This window comes from Madurella fahalii (genome assembly GCF_045866475.1).
Source record: "Madurella fahalii IFM 68171 DNA, scaffold_5, whole genome shotgun sequence".
Lineage (NCBI taxonomy): Eukaryota > Fungi > Ascomycota > Sordariomycetes > Sordariales > Madurella > Madurella fahalii.
This window is the reverse complement of record NW_027263975.1, coordinates 2,042,490-2,062,001: the sequence shown is the minus strand read 5'-3', so window position 1 is coordinate 2,062,001 and position 19,512 is coordinate 2,042,490. Positions and strand designations below refer to the sequence as shown.

The window sequence follows — 19,512 nt, the reverse complement described above, 5'->3', positions numbered from 1 at the left end:
CATTAGTGTATTCATTTCGCGTCCGATCTGGACAGCTGCCGAGCACGGGCCAGCCACGGGTCGGGTGGCGAGAGAGGCTGCCACCCGACATTCATAAAGTACAGCGGGAACCCCACACGGTTGCCAGAGTGTCGGGCCTACCCCCAATTTGACAGGTTCAGTACCCTAAGTTAACTCTTGTCCTCTGTCCTCATAAGGTAACCGCCTCCCCCGGCCCCGGCCCCGGCCCGCTCAACACCATGAGATGGAAAGGACCGGAACCATAGCGGCAGACCAGTGCTAAATTCTTGCAGTACCGCGACGATGCACAGCATGGCCCGAAGCCAGCCCCCGACAATGGCATTCAGGATCTTGCGTGCACATGTTTGTGTACTCTGCAAACAGATGTAAAAATCGTAGCCGTCGGTGCTCGAGAATGTCTTCATCTATCCTCGACTCAAAGTCTAGATTGGTCTCACTGCAGTGTCGCTGCTACTTGCATTCCTATTCTGCTGGGGCCGACTCACCTTCTGCCGAGGACAAGGTACCTACCCGGCTCACATTGATAAACATAGTATAAAAACAAGTCGAGTGTCACGGATCTCGTATCGTTTCATTGCACAGTTCCGCGTCAGTGATACATCTCCCCACGTCTCAACTTCTCCAACCCCGGTGCCCCCGTCGTCAACTGCGTCCGTCCCGTGGTATCAGCCCTAATGCCGACCTGCACTTCCCACAACGTTAGCTCCGTTACCACACTGGATCTACCCAGCTTAGGGCTTAGCTTCGAGTTCCATGCCAGCACGATAAGCTCCTGCACGTCATCCCAACCGCGAACGGTAGGAACTGGCTTTCCACGGCAGAGGAGTGAAATCACCATGACGTAGAGGAAGTATCCGCCAACTAAAGCAAAGTAAATGAACATGACGCTGTAAGCGAACCGCGTAGTCGACCCGACTTTGCCAGAGCCGTAACCGTATTTCTCAGCCTCAAAGTCAAAGATGGTAAGTTGATGGAAGCCGTCCAGCAGCTGTTGCGGCATCTTGGAACCGTCACCGACCCTGTGGGCGCCGGTAATGTTTGGCGCGGCGTCCCTGCCGTTTGGCCATTCGTACACGGTATCCGCTGCGTCGCTGGTCTGCTGCAGCCCGAGGTCGGTCACCACGATTGTTGTGTCGTTGCGCGAGAGTACCGCGTAGCTGCCGCTTGACGATGCGACTCGTGATAGCGCATCGGCAACAATGGACCCGAAGAACGTCTGGACTGTGTGTCGCGCAGCAAATATGATGTATTCCCCGCCCTCGGTGTCGCTGCCGGGGTCAAAAGCTATAACAGAGGTGTTGCCTAAGATCCGGGTCGCCATCCAGCTCGAGAGAAGCCTCTCTATCTTGGTCGTCTTTGCAACGGTCCCGTTCGGCAGCGTGACGTCCGCCTCCGGGGATAGAAATGGGATCTAGTCGTCCAGGATTCGGATCGCAGGTCCTACAGCGGGAGGCTCAACGTCGCCAGAGCGGAATGGTTCGAAATCTGTGACGTTGCTTTCCACAAAGTCATTTTCACTAGGCGAGACCGTGAGCACGGTTGGAATCCAGTGAGCCATGATTGAGCAGGCTATCACCCATACACCAGCCTCGCTTCCGTTGACGTATGGGAACTCTGCCACAGCAAGCAAGGGGTGCGTCTCATCGGCACTTGGAGCATAGAACGAGGCCAAATATCCAGAATCCGACGCGTTCCTACAAATCACACGCAACTCGTCAGTCTCCATGAGGACTCAGCTTGTTCGATGCTAGGTGACCGGAAGGGACAGCTGGTTTGGACGAAGGGTTGATATATCGGTGACTCGTCTGATGTTGTTAACTTAAATTTAACATTCTCCGTCGCGGAGAATACATTGTCGTCGTCGCTCTTTTCCTTGATGAAGTTCAGCAGACGGCCGATAGTCACCAATGACGCCATTGATACCGCAGTGGCATATGATGCGGAGCTGCCACCGAAGATGCTGCGGCCAAACGAATCGCTCCATGGCTCACTCAAGATGCGGCGCCTAACGGCGCCGGTAGGATCCTGGGATGTCAACGTGGTCTCTAACGACGAGCTCTTCCAGCCAGATATCCAGTTCCACAGCTCAGGAAAGCCGGCGCCTGGACACCGGTAAGCGTACCAACCATCAAAGCTGTCGCAGCCGCTGAGCTCCCCGGTCCGGTTGAGGGTAGACCCGCTGACAACCCGGGGCCACGTCTCCTCGACCGACCTATTGTAAAAGATGGGAAGCTGAATCTTGGAGAAGGCGTCCGGGAACGGGAACCAGCCAAGCTCGGGAACCAGCAGGATGGCTGAGGCCGGCCCGACCAGTGTAGCAACGATGGTATTAACGGCGACAAGGAGTGCCAGAAGTGCGCTAGACGAAGACAACGCGGACCAAAACGTAGAACTGAAGATGTAGGGAACGTCGCCAACCCGATAGGCGCCTGTCAGCAAGCCAAGCGGGAGATGCGACTCGACAAGATGGCGCTTAAATGCCTTAATCGTGAGGGCACCGAGTGAGGTGATGACAAGAAGCTCGTGCAACTTGGCGACAAACTGGAGCATGTTGGTGATCATGCTAGATGGTATTCCGGGATCTTCTTCTTCGATTTCTCCAAACCAATACCACCGGGAAAAGTTCATGTAGACGACGAATGCCGAGAATCCTAAGGGAACGACGTGGACCAGAGACGTCCAGAGGCGTGCTCTGATTCCGAGAATCACGGGTATCCCCCGTCGACTCTCCTGTTCGCCAATCTCCTCTTTGCCAACATGGTCTCCGATAGATATGGGCTCGTTGCTGGCAGACTCTTGCTCCATCTCAGACTGAACAACTTTTATATAGGCTTGCTCAGACCTCTCCCCAGACTCAACAATGTCGTTGGACATGTTGTTGGCGGGCTCTTGGTCATTTTCCGTCTGGGCGACTTTTATATAGGCTTGCTCAAAAACCTCCATTGGACCCAACAAAAGAGACCATGATCGAAATTCAGCCTCTATTGTAGTTGCTTCGGGTGGTGGGTCGTTGGTGGATGGTTTATAATAATTCGCGAGCGGGGGTGAGGCTGAACGAAGGGAATTTGAAACTGGAGAGATGCAGGAACGGACTAGTCGCCCCGGACTGGGCCTAGTCTGGTTACTTCTGAGGGTTGGCGACAATGTTACAGTACAATGGGGTCCAAAAGCTATCCGTCACCGGTACCGGGGAACCACCCAACTCCTAACCCGGCTATGTTTCAGTTATCAACCATTTAAGAATACTAGTAGATAAATTGATACCCTAATAAGCCGCAGCTTTGAATTAATTTAACAAGTGAATGCTTTTGCTTATTCTACTTAGTTCTGCGAAGCTTCCCCTCTCCGAGCCTTCCTTGTTCCGAACTTTTGCTCGTTGCCCAAGTTTACAGCGTAGCGAGGTATGTACATTATTTGTATGTACTGCCAGTAAATAATTAGCCCTCACTGAATATTCATCCAGAAGAATTTCTGTGCTCGGCTTCCTTGGCAGCCTGGTGCCAGTCAACTCGCCAAGTGAACCAATACTCGACCAACGAGACCCTGCAGAGCGGTTAATAAATCGTCTACTTCAGGGCTAGTCAGAGGAAACCTACAGCAGTAGTCCAAATGTAACACCAACCCACAAGCCCGTCAGCTCCCAGCCCAGGCCAAATGCGAGACCAAACGAAATGGGCAATGCCACTAGGTAGTAGCAAACAAGGTTGGCATACCCCCCAAACTCCTGGCGCCCGATGCCTCGCAGCAGCCCGTGCGATACGGCAGCCATGCCGTCGAACAGTTGCATGACGGCACAGACGGGGAGCGTTTGCGCCACAAGCTCGATGACCTCCCTGTCCTGTGTGAAGAGTAGCGGTATGTGGTACCTGAAGACAGCCAGCATCGTCACATTGAACAGGCCGACGATTACCCCACCAACGATAGTCTGCTTTCCCTGTCAGCCACTGCTCGAGAGGCAAATTGATCAGCTGCGGAACCCACCACTTTGGCCGACGTCTTAGCGGCATCAACCAGCTTGGCGCCAATGAGATTGGCAACTCGCGTCGAACCGGCAATGGACAGCGGAAAGGGGATCTGGAATGTGGTGGATGTCACCGTCACCAGGACGCTCTGCGCCGCCAGCGTCGCAACCCCTATTCTTCCAGACGCCAGAGTGAGAATTTCAAAAGCAAACCACTCTGCTACCACCATGATCATGCCGGGCAAAGCAAGTCTGATCATGGGGCCCCAGTTCCGCAACGCTGCCCTCCTGAAGCCGCCCCACGCCTGTGAGCCGTCTACCTTCCAGACATAAACGAAGAGGAGCAGGGGGAGCATGTTCTGCGTGATGGCAACCGCCAGTGGTGCCCCCTTAAATCCCCATCCAAATTTCCAAACGAACAGCCAGTTCAACAGGATATTGGTCGGCGCGGCCACCAAGAGCACGTAGGTAGTAGCATGGAACAAGCCCTGCGCCTGGACAAACCTCTTTCCGCCTTCAAATGCGGCGTAGGCGGGAGCGCCCAGCAAGATGATGCTCAGATACGTCGCCGCAAGCGCAGCGCTCTCCTTTTCGATCATTAGTGCCAGGATCGGCTCCGCGTTGAGCCAGACGGCGGCCACGGGGATCAGCAGCAACAGCAAGAAGTAGGTCATCCTCTGCAACTGTAAGCCTACCAAATGCTTGTGTCCGGAGCCAAACGCCTGCGAGCACAGCGTGTCGAGGCTAGTTGCCAGCCCCTGGACGGGCGCATAGCAAGTGATATTCGCCGTCATGGTCGCCAGCGAGACGGCCCCAAGCTCGAGCGTGCCCAGTCTGCCAACGGCGAAGATAGACGTCACGTTGAGCGAGTATTGGAGCAAAAAGGTGACGACCAGCGACCGCGAGTAGACGGCAATGGTCTTGGCCTCCCGCTGCCACGTCGTCCGGATCTGGCCAGCCGCGACAGCAGCTTCCCACTGCTCGTTGAGATGCTCATGCTCATGGCCATGCTGTGCGGAAGCCCGCCGACTCCCGAGCAGAGGGGCCGTCTCACCAGGGACAACCACGATACGCGGAGCCGGTGCCTCTTCGTCACCGCTCGGTAGGCGCACCTTAGTGCTAAATAACCGTTTATACAACGCCCCAATCCTGCCCACAAGCCCGCTCTTAGGGACCTGGTGCTGGTGCTTGGGGGGGAGGATGTGATTATCCCTCAACAGTGACCGCTCCGCATCGCGGCTGCGCGTTCGCTCGGCCCTGGTGAGCACAGGCGGCTCGTCGAGCCCGCCCGGCCCAGCGAGCGCCGGCCTCGTAGCACCAAAGGCGATGCCACTGGGCCGGCGGTACAGCGTCGGGCCGGGCGTGGCGTCCTCGTCCTCATCCTCCGCTTCTTCCAGGGCCTCCGGGTCGTACTGCACTTCCTCATCTTCGTCCGAGCACGCAGCCAAATCTCGCGCCAGCATTTCCTGCGCTAGCGGTGAGGCAGAGCGGAAGGATGAGGCGAGGGCTGATTGAATATCATGGTGGCGACCACCATTGGCGCTCGCGGCTGATGACCTTGGCTTTGCCGAGATCGGTCGGCTTCCCGGGCTGGATGCCATTGCGGGAAAAATGGGCTGATTCCCGAAGAGCGGCGGGCGGGTGAAAGGCGGTTTTACACTCCCGTGGGTCCGTATTTGCGTGACCGACAGCGGGGCCGGACGTGGCGTCGGACTGGAGCCGGGATCGAATCGGAGCTAAATTGGCGGCAAATGTAGTGTAGAATAAACCATTGACAGCTGCAGATAGGAGTTCAAAGAGCCCAAGGATCAGACGGAAATGCCCTGTTGCGTTTACGAGCTAATGTGATAGAGGCGCACTGTGAGGTCTGAGGCAGGGCTAACTTGAAAGTGGGAATGCGCTCCGACTCCGAGTCAAATCCAGATTGGGGCTGCGGATCTAAGGGGACATGGGTACGGGAGGTGACTCAATGTGGGAAATGCATCTGGATTTGTGTCGAATGGACTTATTCTTTCCGTAAGCAATCAATTGCGCAGCGCCAAGGGCGTGAGGTATGTACTGTACCATGCCAAGTAGGGGAGCACGAAGATTTCTTTCGGAGCTTTGTGAGATCGGCTCGGGCCCTACGACAGGGTTAGGGCTCTGCCATCCAGTGGACCGTGTACAGTACAACTCGCCCAGGCCAGAGAGGTCTCGGCCGTTCGGGGTACTTGGCCCGGGGGGGTTGGGGGGCTTATCGCCCCACTAAGCTGCGATTAGAAGGCGGTAAAACGCTGCAAAACAGACGAATTTCCTGGACTCTTGCCAGGATAATCAAGCACATTGAGTCGTCCTGGAACAAGGGCCGTTGTGAAGCACGTTATGAGGAAGCGGTTCTCTCGCGGTCCGGACGGGCCTGGTGCGCCGCGGAAGAGGCAAAAGGTGGTGCACGAGGCGCCAACCTCGGAGGAGATCCACGCACCCAGGCAATTGCAACAACTGCTGTCCTTCTCCCAAGACCCGACACGGGCGCGACATGGTGTGTTCTGATTCTCGTGGGCCGCGGATTGTCCCCGAGGCAGGCGTAGGCTGACTGTGACAACACAGGATTGCAGTCTTTCAAACTCTTTCTCGACGAATTGCTCGGCTCGGAAACAGGAGTTGCGGCCCGGACAAGGATCCTCAAGGACTATCTCGAGTCCGCAAAGCCCGCCGGGGACGATGATAACCCCGTTTACCTTGCTGATATCATGCAGACATGGAGCCACGCCGGCCAGACCAACAACGACAATATCATGTCGGCTGTCCCAGTGGTTCTCGCCCTGCTCCTAAAGCTGCTCTCGCAGTCTCTCGAGACGGTTGCTTACGGTCTGGGCATCTGCAGAACACTGCTACAGAAGCGTCAGCAAGAGCTGATTGCCCGGAATCTGTCTGCCGACAAAGGCAAGGCTTTCATCATTTCCCCGACTCTACGCATGTTGAAGGAGGCCATCAGCTTTGACGGAGGCGCCATCTCGAGGCCCCTATTCCGGGCCCGGACTTCGACTCTGAAATCACTGGCACGGAACATGGGCATTGTCCACATGGGAGACGAGGCGGAGGATGCCAAGCGGCCCTCTGCCCGTACCAATGCCATTCTTTTCTTCCTCAGCGCTCTCCGGTTCCTTCACCCCGAGGCCAAGAAGGAGCTGCTCGGCCAGAGGGACATTGTGGCCGCTCTTACACAGGATATTAAGCAGGACCCGCCCTACCTAGTGAGGGAGCTTCTAGACGGAGTGCGTCATCATGTTCTGTTGGACGACAAACTGCCCCGTGAGGCCAAGGCAAGCCTGTTGAATACGTCGACTCTTGTGCGGCTCTCGGCGCTCTACTACTACCGCTTGGATACGCCCTCTGAGAACGAGCCCTCCATCGCCGATCTTGCCCACGAATTTCTAATGATCGCATGCACGAATCCGGCCTGCGGCGTGCTGAGGCAAGATTCTGGCTTCTATCCGCGGGAAGTCGATCCGAACGTTGCCATTCCGACCGCCGAGCTCGACGACCTGGGGTTGGAATCCGTTGTCTGGATGAACAAGTTCAAAAACGAGGTACCCGTTCGAAATTACACACTGTCCAATTTTCTCCCAAACCTTCGGCCATGGTCAAGCGTCCAGCAGAGCGAGCTCATCACGTCCGTCTTCAAAGTCGCACCTGAGCTAGTCGCCAATTATTTCCTCAACAACAAGTCCTTCACCTTTGAACCGAAGCTGTCAGCAACATGGATCGGGTATGCCGCCTTCCTGTTCAACACGGTCACTCTGCCCATCCCCACCTTTTTCCGCCGCGCATCGAATTTCGCTGAACTCCCTCCGCCGACCTCGATCGTAATCGACAATATTCTACCCCCTCCCCTGAATCAGAAGGCACTGACCCGAAGCTTGGCGCACAAGTCGAACATGATTTCGTTCTTCGCCACGCGGATATTGGTGGTTGCGATAGAGAAGCTTGACGCGGCGATCAGGATGCATCAAGACCCGTCTCATTCCAATCAAACTATCTGGGCTGAGGCCGCTCGCAGGCTGATTGACGAGTTCTGCCAACGAAGTCCTGGCATCAAAGACATGATCAACTCGTACCGGGCAATACCCGAGGCTGATCTTTTGCATCGCGAAGCGGCGAGCAGGCTATTGCGCCTGTGCTATGAAGTGCTACCTCAGGTCGCTCTCATGGCCAAGTTTGACGTCTCCCCTTTCTTGGAAACATCTCTCGGTCGCTTGTCGGCGCACGAGTTCGACGATCCTCGGAATTTTGCGCTAAGTCTGAAAGAACTGGAAAATCTGCTTGCAATTGCCGGGTATTCGCCCGGCATGCGGTGGTTTACAGCCTCGGAGGGCCTGTCGCTCTCCCCTTTTACGATGCTCCTGAAGGTCTGCGTTGATGCTCCCGACGGAGTCGCGCTGGAGACAATACGAGAGGTGCTCAACTTCGTGACTGTAGAACAACAGCTGGTCCCCGCACACGCCGGGCATCCCGGCTTGCTTGCCCTGCTTGAGGCTTTACAAGCCCTACGTCAGTCACACCCTGATTCAGTCACTCACGTCTGGCCATTTTTGGATAACTGCTTGACGCGGTGTGCAAATGCTCCCGTCAAATATATCGAGAAGATGCAGGAAATGAAGCAGGAAGCAGCCGAAACCACCGGCCAAGACGTTTCCGAGGCGGTCGTCAGTCCTATTGCAATTGCCATGCTGGAGCAGCTACCATTTGTTGCGGCAAAATCGGAAGAACACCGTGTGCTGAAAGCCCTTGGCCGCGTCTTGCCCATATTCCTGGGCTTCTTGGGGACTGCAGGAGAAAGCCGATCGCTGCTCGGTGCCGTATTCTCTAAGATGCTCACCCACCTTAGCGGCAACAAGAGCAAGCTAGCCAAATCCGGTGTTCCGGACGGGCTGCGATTTGAACATAACCCCTGGCCGCCAGGCAAACAGACCCGCTCTGGGACAATCAAGAACCTGGGAGCTGGGCCTTCCGGAACGTGCACGGAGACCATCATGGATGCCGAAACCTTGGAGGGTATGCTGTCCCTGCCAGACGGCCTGGAAGCGGACAACTCGGCATTAGTGAAGTGGTCGTCCAAAACAGCGGACGAGCTTGTTGACGAGGGCTACGCCACGTCTCTCATTGCCCTGCTCACTTCGGAGCACGCCAGCATCAGAAAGGAGGCGCTCGTCAACATCCTGAAAGTAGCCGCGAAGATCAAACAATCAGAGTACGAAGAGAAGGAGCAGGTGTGGTTGCTCCTCTCGGAGCTCGCCGAGACAGCCAGAGACGGTATTAACGGCAAGCCACTCCTTAGTCCAATAGCCGCGTTTGCCTGCCACGCACTCAAGGTCCTACGAGACCCGCTTTCGAGCCTTTATCCCAAGGCGAACGCGTTTCTATTGCGTGGGCCGGTATGGAGTCTAGACAGGCTGCCGCTCGTTGACGAGATCCTGTCGGAGGAGCCCGTGGTTGGGGATGCATATTACACGCAGACCAGCTGGCTTCTGGGTTACCTCATCGACGGCCTGAGGACGCCGGCCGACCTTGAGCTGTTCCACAAGAAGCGGGCAAAGGGGCCCCTCTTTGAGCGGATTCTTGCCTTGGCGGCCAATCCGTACTTGAGGCCGCCGCTCAGGATGCAGGTGCTGAGGTTGCTGTATCGCGCTACGGGCATTGAGGGGGCAAGTACTACGCTAACGACAAGGTTCGGGATTGTGAACTGGCTAGAAGCAAGAGAGGGAGGGTGTACAGACGACAGCGAGAAGGCGGCATACCGAGGGCTACGGAGAAGGATATGGGAAACGTGCGATCAGGAGAGGGTTAAAAGCTGGAGTAAGGGGGCACTGGGGAATCAGATGTGTGCATAGGCCGGAGTGCATAGGCCGGAGTGCATTTCTGTAAGGGAGCGAGAAAATGACTAGAAGCTGTGATATCCGACCGCGTTCCCATTTGGCTGCGAGTCTCACAAAGAGAGCAAGGTTCTTTCTGGTCATACCTTTGCTAGATAATGAGTTGGTCAGTGAGAAAAGGGGGGGTTTGGTCGGGGGAGGGGAGAAAAGAAAAGAAAAGGAAGTCAGGTACAAGCAAGTCTCGTAGAGAATCAACGCAAGGCTTGCTGGCTGTGGTGCCAGCAGCCAAGTCGCCAGCAATCCAAGGCCTCAGTTGACCATTTTACACCGAGAGGGCTGTGATTGGCGGGATGGGTAGCGGCCTGCATCGAAATCAAGTGGTCTCGCTGGCGCTTGGGCCCGCCTCTGTGGTCCCGACCCTGGGGCTGGTCGCCAAAACCCCCTACTAGCGCCGCCCACGCCACCTCACCTGGCCCATGCGATCGCCTGAGACTAGCGGCGCTGCTCGCAAAACCCCGAAGGCCCTTAATATTGACAACCTGCCACAGGCGGCAAACAAGACTCCCGAAAGCCCAAAATCACCGATCGACAAACAAACTCCTCCAACACCTCAACACCTCACCACCTCACCCACCTCCTCACCACTTCTCTCACCGGTAAACCCGCAAATCGCGCACATCTTTCGATTCACCGACAAAACCCAGCAAAAGCCCACCTCTGATTTTATTGCTGCATCGGCCCATCGCCGGCCCGCGCTGCGAACTCGATTCTTACCGTCATTGCATCCCTGCGTTTTCCCTTGGGCGACCGACTCCATTGACTCCATCTCGACGACGCTCGCACCGCTCCACCACATCCGGCTCGGACTGCCTGTCGAGACACCGTTAGCTCGACATCTGCAAAGGATCCCGCCGCTCTACCGGGCGTCGGCGACTTCGCGACCGCAAGCTGATGGTCGTTGTATAACTCTACTATGGCCGGTCGATACTCGGCAGAGTTCCTGCTGCATCTGCGCCAGTCGCCGCTATGTGTCAAGCCTCCCGGTCTACCCCCCGCCGAGGAGTGGATGGGGTATGTCATCTTTCGTTGAGCACAGCTGCCTTTCGCTGTCGTCTCGCTGGCGGGACCGATGCCTGACGTATTTCGCCCCTAGATCACCCCCGGAGACGTTTCGCAACCAACCCAAAACGCCCAACGACCGTCTCAAAGGCGGGGACGGTTTGCTCCTGAACCAGGACAACCGTCGTCCGACCCTAGACCGCAATGGCTCTAGAAATGCAGCCAGTATGATCCTCCCACTTGCTCTCGCGCCCGCGGTTGATGCCTGACTCGCCTGGCGCACGTGTGTGCTCTGCCTCGGCTGACCGAACCACTACCAGATCCGGATGATATCATCCTCGGCCCACCGCGGACGAGTTTCGCATCTGCTACGTCGATGCGTAACAACCGAGCTGGCGACGCCGACAAGACTTTCAAGGACCCAGAGCGGCAGGACCGTGCCGATCGCTTCAACTTCCGCGGCCGTGCTAATGACTCGGATAATGCCGGGGACAGATTCGGCAGGGACGGGAGAGATGGCCGCAACAATGGGTTCCGGCGGCGCGGCGACCAGGACCAGGACAGCGATGGCTGGAGCACGGTGAAGCCGCGCAAAAGTTTTGGCCACGAGGGAGCTGAGCGCTTCCACGGGCGCATGGGCGGCGCCGGTAGCGACCGTTTTGGCGGCCGGGACGACCGACGGCTACGGGACCGGGATGACCGAGATGGCGGGGACCGTCGCGCCCGCAACTTGATGGATCATCGCTCGCGAGACCAAGACGGCGACGAAACTGACACGCCGCGCAGAAATGGATTGGCGCGAGGCAAGTCCGAGCCGTGGTTCAAGGATCACGCGAATGGCAGCAGCACCGACGCCCCAATGTCGCAGCGAGAGCGCATCGAAAAGGCCAAGAGCTGGCGTGACCGAGACCCTGACGACAGACCGAGCGACAGGCACGATCGGAATGACAGAAACTACGAAAGACGGTGGGATCGCGACCGCCACCCTCGTGTTGAGAACGAGCCCGAGTGGCTAGACGAACCTGCCGAGGAGAAAGCCCAGGGCCATACGGAGGAAGAGTTCAAGAAGTTCATGGAAGCCATGAAGGCGGCCAAGGGCGGTGGTGCACCGAAATCCGAAGAGAAGCCGGGCATGGCGTTTGACAAGGCTGCGGCCGATGCTCCCGCCGAGGTCGAGCAGAAAGTTGTCTCGGCGCCTGCCGTGGAGATGGGCCCGGACAAGTTCTTTGCCGCTTATGGAAACTCTGGCCTCGATGCCACCACACCCGGCGCTGAGACCAAGGAGGCGGCGAAACCGAAGGGAGGGAAGTCGTCCAGGTTCATGGCTTTGATGACTCCCCAGGAGGATGGTCGAGCAAAGACTGAGCCTCCGACGCCCGCGGCAGCGGCCCAACCCGGCGATCACGCTACGGCGGCTTCCCAGCAGAGCGAGACCGAGAAGGTCGCATTTGCTCGCCTGTTGCAGCAGCTACAGAGATCAGCAATTTCCCCCCAGCCTGCCGTTAACAAGTTTCCGGAGCCGTCGCCCTTTCAGGACCTGCAACAAAAGAGCGCCGTTACATCTCCGGAGCCATTCCAACAATATGTCAACGATAGGCGCGACGACCAGCGTATTCGCACGTCGCAGCATTCGCTCCAGGACATTCTCTCGCCCCGACCCGTGGGCCCGCCGGTACAGCCTCCCCCAGTTAGCCGGCCCGAGCAGGCGTTACAGGACCTCCTCGCCCAGCGCCACCACCTGCCCAACCAGGCGAACGCCCGCGCGGCGCAAAACGTCGCCGCGGTCAACAGCAACACTGAATTCCTCATGCGTCTCATGCAGAGCCATCGCGATGCCCCCGAACCGCCTCGCGCGGAGCAGCTCCTTGTCCGGATGCCGCAGCCCACCAAGCAGGTGTCACTGGCCAACATCCCTGATCGCGAGCAAGACTACCAGCGCGAGCGTAGGGACTCGCAGCGCCAGCAGCAGCTTCGCGGCCAAGGCGGCGGTCCACCGGGCTTCCTCGACGACGGCGGTGGCAACCAATTCCACCCGGGAGACGTCGACGCCCGTGCGCCTCCACAGCCGACGCAGATACTGCAGCGCCCTCCGCCCCCGCCTGGCCTAGACCACCAGATGCACCCGTTTCACATGGGTGGAGTTGCTGCTGCTACTGCTGCCGCTGCCGCCGCCGCCGCCGCGGCTCAGATGCAGCCGCCCCAGCGGCCCATGATCCCTCCCCCGGGACTGATGAACAGCAACGGTCCCCGCAACGTCCCCATGCCGGGCATGTACCCCCCGAACTTTCCCCCTCCTCCGCACGGCCACGGCGGACCGGGACCGGGTAATTTCCCACCCGGCCCGCCTCCCCACGCCGGCGGTGGGCCCCCTCAAGATGGCATGGTCGGCCCGCCTCCTCCGCCCGGCGGCGGCCCGGGGCCCCGGTCGATGCAGCCGCCTCCAGGATTCTTTGGAGGCCCGCCCCCGCCAGGGTTCATGCCGCCTCCTCCCGGCCCGCATCCGGGAATGGGAGGTGGCTTCCAGGGTCCTCCTCCCCCAGGGGGCCCTGGCGGACCGGACGGCGGTCCGCCGAACGGAATGGGATTCGGTGGCGTTGGGCTGCCGAGCCCCTTTGAGAGGTTGGAGCGGATGGGCGTCGGGTTGGAAAGGATGGATAGAAGGGGGATGTTGCCCCCCGGGTATCGTGGACCTTGAATCTTCTTTTGCCTTTTTTTTTTTTTTGTTTTTTGTTTTTTGTTTTTTTTTTCCCTCCCCCTCCCCTTCCTTGTTCAAGCGGCCCGTTTTTGATCCGTCTATTCGTCTATGGGGTTTTGCGTGGGCGTATCCCCTGCAAGGTTCTCTTTCGTTATGCCTTTTATGGGAGGGAAAGGGAAGGGAGGGGCGGGGAACAAGGGAATCAAAGGTTCCTGCCATGGGCCGGGTTCGCTCAATAAAATGACTGAATGCATCCCTACTTACTTTTATTACGTACTACGACTTACCTGGCCTGCCTTGGGCGTGCCATGGGTTAAGGAATCGGAATGGGGGAGCATGGGGGTCAGCATGGGCTAAGCAAACCTAGAGCCTGTGTGACGGCTGTGGGGGGCTGGAAAAGAGAAGGGTTGTGTATGGTGCTGTCGGACGCCCTACCGTTGGTTGTGTCGTCTTTGTAACGATGCCGAGTTGATTGAGTTGAGCTAAGCTGGGCTGAGTTGAATTGTGTCGGGTCGGGTCGCACTGATGACTATCTCTTTATCTGTTATGTATGTGAAAAGAAGTAAATGGACGGGGCGGACAGGCGGGAAAGTAAAGTGCAATGTGGTTGACAGGGAACATACAAGAGCCCCGGCGTGGGGTATCCAGTGCGCGATATTGTGCTCTTCTGGGCAGTGTTATTCCGGGGCCGGCTACGACATGTGGGTTATATATAGTAATGATTAGGGCCAGAGCCTCAATACTCATGGTGACGGGGCCATATCGCTTGTGCATTGTAGGTAAAGGGCCGAAATACCTCGAGAAAGCGACACTGCTATGCATAGTACGTACAACATTTTCACCCAGCCAGGACCGGCAAGTAAAGTCGACGCATGTATATACCCACTCACACCAAGCCTTACTAAAGTCGAGATCCTCATTCCCAGTCTACTACATCCAACCCTTGGTCCATGCAGACCAGCACCTAGCACCGCTCAAACACGCGGTACAGGCCCTTGAGGTTGGCAACCTCCAGGATGCCGCCTTGCATCAACGACTTGGTTGCCACAAGCCTAGACTTGAAGGCAGGAAAGAGTACGTGCTCGACTGCCCAGCGTACATGGCTCCGGCGAGCCTTGATCTCGTCATCGACGTCCATTTCATCTTCGACACTGGGGCCTTCCTCGGTCCCAGGCGTGGCGGGCAACTGCTCGGGGACATAGAACGCGGCGAGTTCCTTGAGAAAACTCTCAAAGCATGCCTTCTCCTCGGTCCAGTTCACGTGCGGGCCAAGTTGTAAAAGGAAGCGCGGCAGCTTCACAATGGCCGGAGTGTATCCCTTCACCAGCAGCGGGATGCTGAGCAGCTCGCCGGTGGGCGAGATCTCTAGGGAGAAGTACTCGAGCAGCATCTCGCGGCGCTCAACCAGCTGGTCCGCAACTAGGTCGACGATTTCGCCGACATCGAAATCGTCGTCTTGCTCGCCGTCCCCGGCGGCCGCACGCTTTTCCTGCTCGGCGGCTATCGCGAGTAGCTCCCTTAGATCTAGCGGGGGACTGAAGCGGATAACGCCAAAATTGCCAAAGTCGGTCAGCCCCAGCTGGTAAAAATATTCATAGCAGACGCGACCGTAGTCGACCAGGTATAGCTTGACGCCTCCCTGGATGGCTGCGAGGCGACGGCGCTCGTCCACGACGCCGACAAATGTGTGATTGGCAAAGATCTCTGTCAGTTCGTGGTGCATCTCCTCGCGCACCGCGGCACGTAGCTCACGTACGCTAATGAGGCGGCAAGCAGCCGCCTCGCGGTCGACCGTTTCGTATTCGATCATCTCGGTTTCGGCACGGTGGGGAGCCAGTGAATCTGACACTGCGCCGCCCCGGGCGGCCGCCGGCGCATGAGGCAGCATGCTAGTGATCTTGCGCAGGTTAGCGTCAGTCCGAACGAGGTTATTCTCGTTTGGCCGGACTGACGTCTTGCGAGCGGCACCGGCACCCGCGTTGGAAGAGGCGGCGGCTGCCGACTGTTGAGCGCCTGGGGTAGACCGAGTGCCGCCAGGAAGCAGGCTCTGGGTCAGGAATGTCCGGCTAGCATCTACCGCCGCCAGCTTCGAACGGATGTGCTCGCATATGGCCTGTGTGATCTCATCCTCGTTCAAAAAGTTTACTTCTCGCTTCGTGGGATGCACGTTGACATCTACCCTGTGCGGATCGATCTCGAGGCTCAGGTACACAAAAGGGTGGCCATTCTTAGGGAGGAAGGCCGAGTATGTCTGTTCGATGGCTTTCCGTATGTTGGACGACTCGACACATCTGTGATTGATGAAGAGTAAAACAGTCGTCTTCTTGGTACTATAGTTGGCGTTGGTGGCTAGCCCCTTAGCCTTGAAGCTCCACCGGTCATCGGATGTAGAAAACTCGGTGAGCTCGTTGGCAACACTGCCCCCATAGATCTGCCGGATCCTGTCGAGACACGAGGCGTTGGCTTGGACGGCAATGCTCGTCGACGACTCGCCGTGCTTCTTGCAAGAGAAGGCCACATTGGAGCAGTGGATGGCATAGCGGCCAACCATGTCAATAATTTTGTTGTACTCGTCCGACGGTGACCGGAAGGCCCGGCGGCGAGTGGGGACATTGTAGAAGAGGTCCTCGACGGTGATCTGGGTGCCTTGTCGACCGGCAACGGGCTTGGGGTCAGGCGGCTGACCCGGTTTGGCCGGCACCAACTTCCCGCTGTCATAGTAAGCCCGCCAGGCGCAATTAGACTCACGGGTCTTGGTCGTCACGGTGAGATGGGCAATGTGGCTGATGCTGGCCAGGGCCTCTCCCCGGAAGCCGTAAGTAGCGATGGTCTGGAGGTCCTCGAACTTTTGCAACTTTGACGTGGTGAAGCGCTCACACAATATGGGCAAGTCTTCCCTCTAGTTTCCCAGTGAGCGAGCTGAAGCGGGCTGGTTGCCGGCAGGCGGCGAGGGGAACGGGGCGGGGGAGCAAGGGGAGCAAGGGCAGCAAACGCACATCGATGCCGCAGCCATTATCCGTGATCTGCAACAGCTTCAGGCCACCGTCTTTAACCAAAACCTCGAGAGATGTGGATCCTGCGTCCACCGCATTCTCAATCAGCTCCTTCAGCGCGTGGACCGGAGCCACAATGATCTCGCCCGCCGCGATCTTGTTGACGACGTCTTGGTCGAGAGCCTGGGCCCATATCGGTTAGCAACCCCATGACGGACAGGGAATATCGGCCATTATACCTTGATACGGCGGGGAGTGGCAGTGTCTTGGAGCGCATCAGCTTTCCGTTTGGCGCCGCGGGGCCCATCACGGTCGAGGTCCATTGCGTCACTCATTGTGTTGCTCTCACCGAGAAAATGCGAGACGAGATGCAGGACACCACGAGGGGTTTCTCTGACCGCGCCACTGTCTCTGCGAGCCAACGCGGGGTCATTTCAGCTGTACCGGGGCGAAAACTCAACATTCCGCCCCCGGACCGAGCCAGGCATCCATTTGTTAACGGGTTGTGACTTCCTCAAGCCCGAGTCGCGGTTCAGGTCAGGCTGGGTTCCCGTTGTTCCAGACTCTCGGATTTTCCAAGCTGCCTGCTCCGAGATGGTCCATGCTCTGCCATGCTCTGCCATGCGCTGCCGACCGCCGGGGTCCAGCCCCGGGGCACAAGGACAAGGGACAAGGCACAAGGACAAGGACGAGGCACAAGGGACAAGGGACAAGGGACAAGGGACAAGGGACAAGGGACAAGGGACAAGGGACAAGGGTGTCGAGCGGCCCTGCTAGTCCTCATGCGGACTAGCGCCGCCCGACAGGGGAGCTGCCTAGTTCGAGGCAACCCGGGCGCCTCTCCTAACCGTACTGTACATACAGAACATACCGTATCTCGTCTTCGCCTCACCGCGTCTCCAAACTCGCAATTCCGAGCCTTAGCTGATGGGTTTTTCTTTCTGAAACTCTGCCCGGTCGCGGCCGCGGCCGCATCATTTTCATCCTGACAGGTTTCCTGCTCGACATCAGAGCCAGGGTCATGAGCCTAGCAACAAGCCACAGCCTCGGAAACGCGCACGGCACGGAGAAACTGCCTGGCTGCTAAACCTCAGGTCGTTGGCTGAGCCACCACAGCATGTCCGCTGCAACATTCCGACATCTCACTCATTCGCCGTTCGTCTCACTCACCCAACGACTGTGTGACCTACAACGTAGTCTGGAGGTCTCCAACTCGCGGCGCCCATTTTCCCGGCACGAGATGTGCGGGTCCCGTCTAGGACCTCCTCTGCCAGCGGCAAGTTTCTTGGTGCTTCTGCAAGTGCAGCGTGACGATCTTGTCAGTTCTGGATCTACTAGTGCGCGATCCCTGTCAACCGTTGGCTCCGGGATTTCGGTCGGTCAATCAGGTGGTGATGCTGGGGTCGAGATGTGCTTGTGATAGAGTTTTGCGCCCATGCAGCCATCGTCGCGCCGCTCCCGCCCTTGCTGGCATGCTCCCGCAGGCCAAGCTTCATCCTACAGCCCCGTCGCGCCCCGGGCGTACTATAGGGCTGTCAAGCCGGGTGGCCATATAAGTTTAGGGCGAGAGTGTTTATAACCCTCGACACCCCCCCTCCCTCCCCCCACCCCTCTCGCCTTGCTTTGAATACTGGTGACCTTTGATTCTCATAAGCTCTTTTAAATATGTCAGGCTTGGTTATGTGGCGATCTCTTGTCGACCACGTGAAGCCCCGAAGTTGACTCTGACCCTGACTGGACCGACAAAAAACATGGCAAACGAGTTACCCCGGGGTATTCCCCGGGTTTCGAGCCCTGACGCAACTACCAGTGACGCAAATTCATCTGTCCAGGTCAACCTGGATGCCTTTAGCAACAGGTACGGTGACCAGTGCTACCGGTGTGTAACCGCATCTTGCTAACCTCTTCCGCTAGGGGACGAAGCACGGGGGTTCCGTCCCTTTCGCCCTCAAAGCGCCGTTCACCCTCACGAACGCCCGAGCCGTCGCTGGCACGACAAGCGACAGTAAACTCTCTATCCTCCTTTCTGTCATCCCAGCCGTCCTCCCAGCCGTCCTCCCAGCCGTCCCAGAGCGACAGGGCGCCTGTAGAGGATGTACTGAGGGATCTCATTACTGTTCCCGGGTCGAGCGGCGATCCCACCAGTGATGCTCTCCACGGTGTAAAGCGACCCCATGATGGCGAGGCCGCGGATGAACCCGTTGCGAAGAGAGACAGACTCGGCGAGGAGTTGGATCAAATGGCCGCATCCCATAACGGGCGTTCGTCGCCCTCGGCGCTATCAACATCTTCGACCACGGCAGCAATACCCAATGTGCCTCCTGCTCCTAGCTCTCATGACGCTTCCATTATCGATTCTGCTAACCAGCCGTTCGCCATGGCGACGAGAAACACTCTCCCAGTCAGAAATATCAGGCGACCAAGGCCGGCCGAGCCGTCAACTCCCATTGAGGATGAAACGGGTTAGAGGGCTACTAGTATGACACATACCGCTACGTTGTTGTTATCGATCCTGGCGCAGGAACCCTCCCCCACAGTGGGAGAATCGCACTTGTTTTCGGCCAATATCGGACTTGGTAAGGGGAATTTGGGACTCGCATACGCTGTAAACATTGGATTGACGGGCGGGCCGCAGATTAGACGGCTGGGGCGGGTAAGCGCTGATGGGAGATACTCACCAATACCTTCCGTACCCGCGACGTTCCGGAGAAACCTACACAGATCTATAGATGCCTGCAGCAGGGTGTTCGTTATTTATCAGATAGACCATTTGATTCCTTATCTCCTCTGGTTTCGGGTACCCTCGTGATTGGCGCGGCAATAGTTACTGAGCACTGGCAACGTAATATGCCACTGCAGGATGAGCGCGCGGCACCCGCTTCAAATAAAAGTTCCGATCGCGGGGAATTGGGGAGCATTTAAACGGTCATC

The 19,512-nt window shown here is 57.7% G+C and overlaps 6 protein-coding genes across 6 annotated transcripts; 3 read left to right on the top strand and 3 right to left on the bottom strand.

Annotated features, from left to right (window-relative positions):
• Positions 1 to 610: 610 nt before the first annotated feature.
• Positions 611 to 2,964, bottom strand: MFIFM68171_09188 (uncharacterized protein; the record flags this gene model as incomplete). The annotated part of the gene is made up of 3 exons (XM_071064607.1): positions 611 to 1,411; positions 1,466 to 1,715; positions 1,841 to 2,964. The coding sequence occupies 3 exons, from the start codon at positions 2,962 to 2,964 to the stop codon at positions 611 to 613; spliced, it is 2,175 nt and encodes a 724-aa protein (XP_070920708.1).
• A 512-nt stretch (positions 2,965 to 3,476) lies between these two features.
• On the bottom strand, positions 3,477 to 5,583 carry MFIFM68171_09187 (Mate-domain-containing protein; the record flags this gene model as incomplete). Its single annotated transcript, XM_071064606.1, has 3 exons — positions 3,477 to 3,564; positions 3,618 to 3,946; positions 4,003 to 5,583. 3 exons carry the CDS (start codon positions 5,581 to 5,583, stop codon positions 3,477 to 3,479), a joined length of 1,998 nt encoding a protein of 665 aa, XP_070920707.1.
• Positions 5,584 to 6,343: 760 nt separating this feature from the next.
• MFIFM68171_09186 (Ribosome biogenesis protein Urb1) lies at positions 6,344 to 9,852 on the top strand (the record flags this gene model as incomplete). Its single annotated transcript, XM_071064605.1, has 2 exons — positions 6,344 to 6,500; positions 6,569 to 9,852. 2 exons carry the CDS (start codon positions 6,344 to 6,346, stop codon positions 9,850 to 9,852), a joined length of 3,441 nt encoding a protein of 1,146 aa, XP_070920706.1.
• A 955-nt stretch (positions 9,853 to 10,807) lies between these two features.
• MFIFM68171_09185 (uncharacterized protein) lies at positions 10,808 to 13,588 on the top strand (the record flags this gene model as incomplete). Its single annotated transcript, XM_071064604.1, has 4 exons — positions 10,808 to 10,905; positions 10,988 to 11,118; positions 11,214 to 13,217; positions 13,269 to 13,588. The coding sequence occupies 4 exons, from the start codon at positions 10,808 to 10,810 to the stop codon at positions 13,586 to 13,588; spliced, it is 2,553 nt and encodes an 850-aa protein (XP_070920705.1).
• Positions 13,589 to 14,552: 964 nt separating this feature from the next.
• Positions 14,553 to 16,916, bottom strand: mlh1 (DNA mismatch repair protein Mlh1; the record flags this gene model as incomplete). Its single annotated transcript, XM_071064603.1, has 3 exons — positions 14,553 to 16,487; positions 16,585 to 16,764; positions 16,821 to 16,916. The coding sequence occupies 3 exons, from the start codon at positions 16,914 to 16,916 to the stop codon at positions 14,553 to 14,555; spliced, it is 2,211 nt and encodes a 736-aa protein (XP_070920704.1).
• Positions 16,917 to 18,332: 1,416 nt separating this feature from the next.
• MFIFM68171_09183 (uncharacterized protein) lies at positions 18,333 to 19,048 on the top strand (the record flags this gene model as incomplete). The annotated part of the gene is made up of 2 exons (XM_071064602.1): positions 18,333 to 18,439; positions 18,496 to 19,048. 2 exons carry the CDS (start codon positions 18,333 to 18,335, stop codon positions 19,046 to 19,048), a joined length of 660 nt encoding a protein of 219 aa, XP_070920703.1.
• Between the last annotated feature and the right edge of the window lie 464 nt (positions 19,049 to 19,512).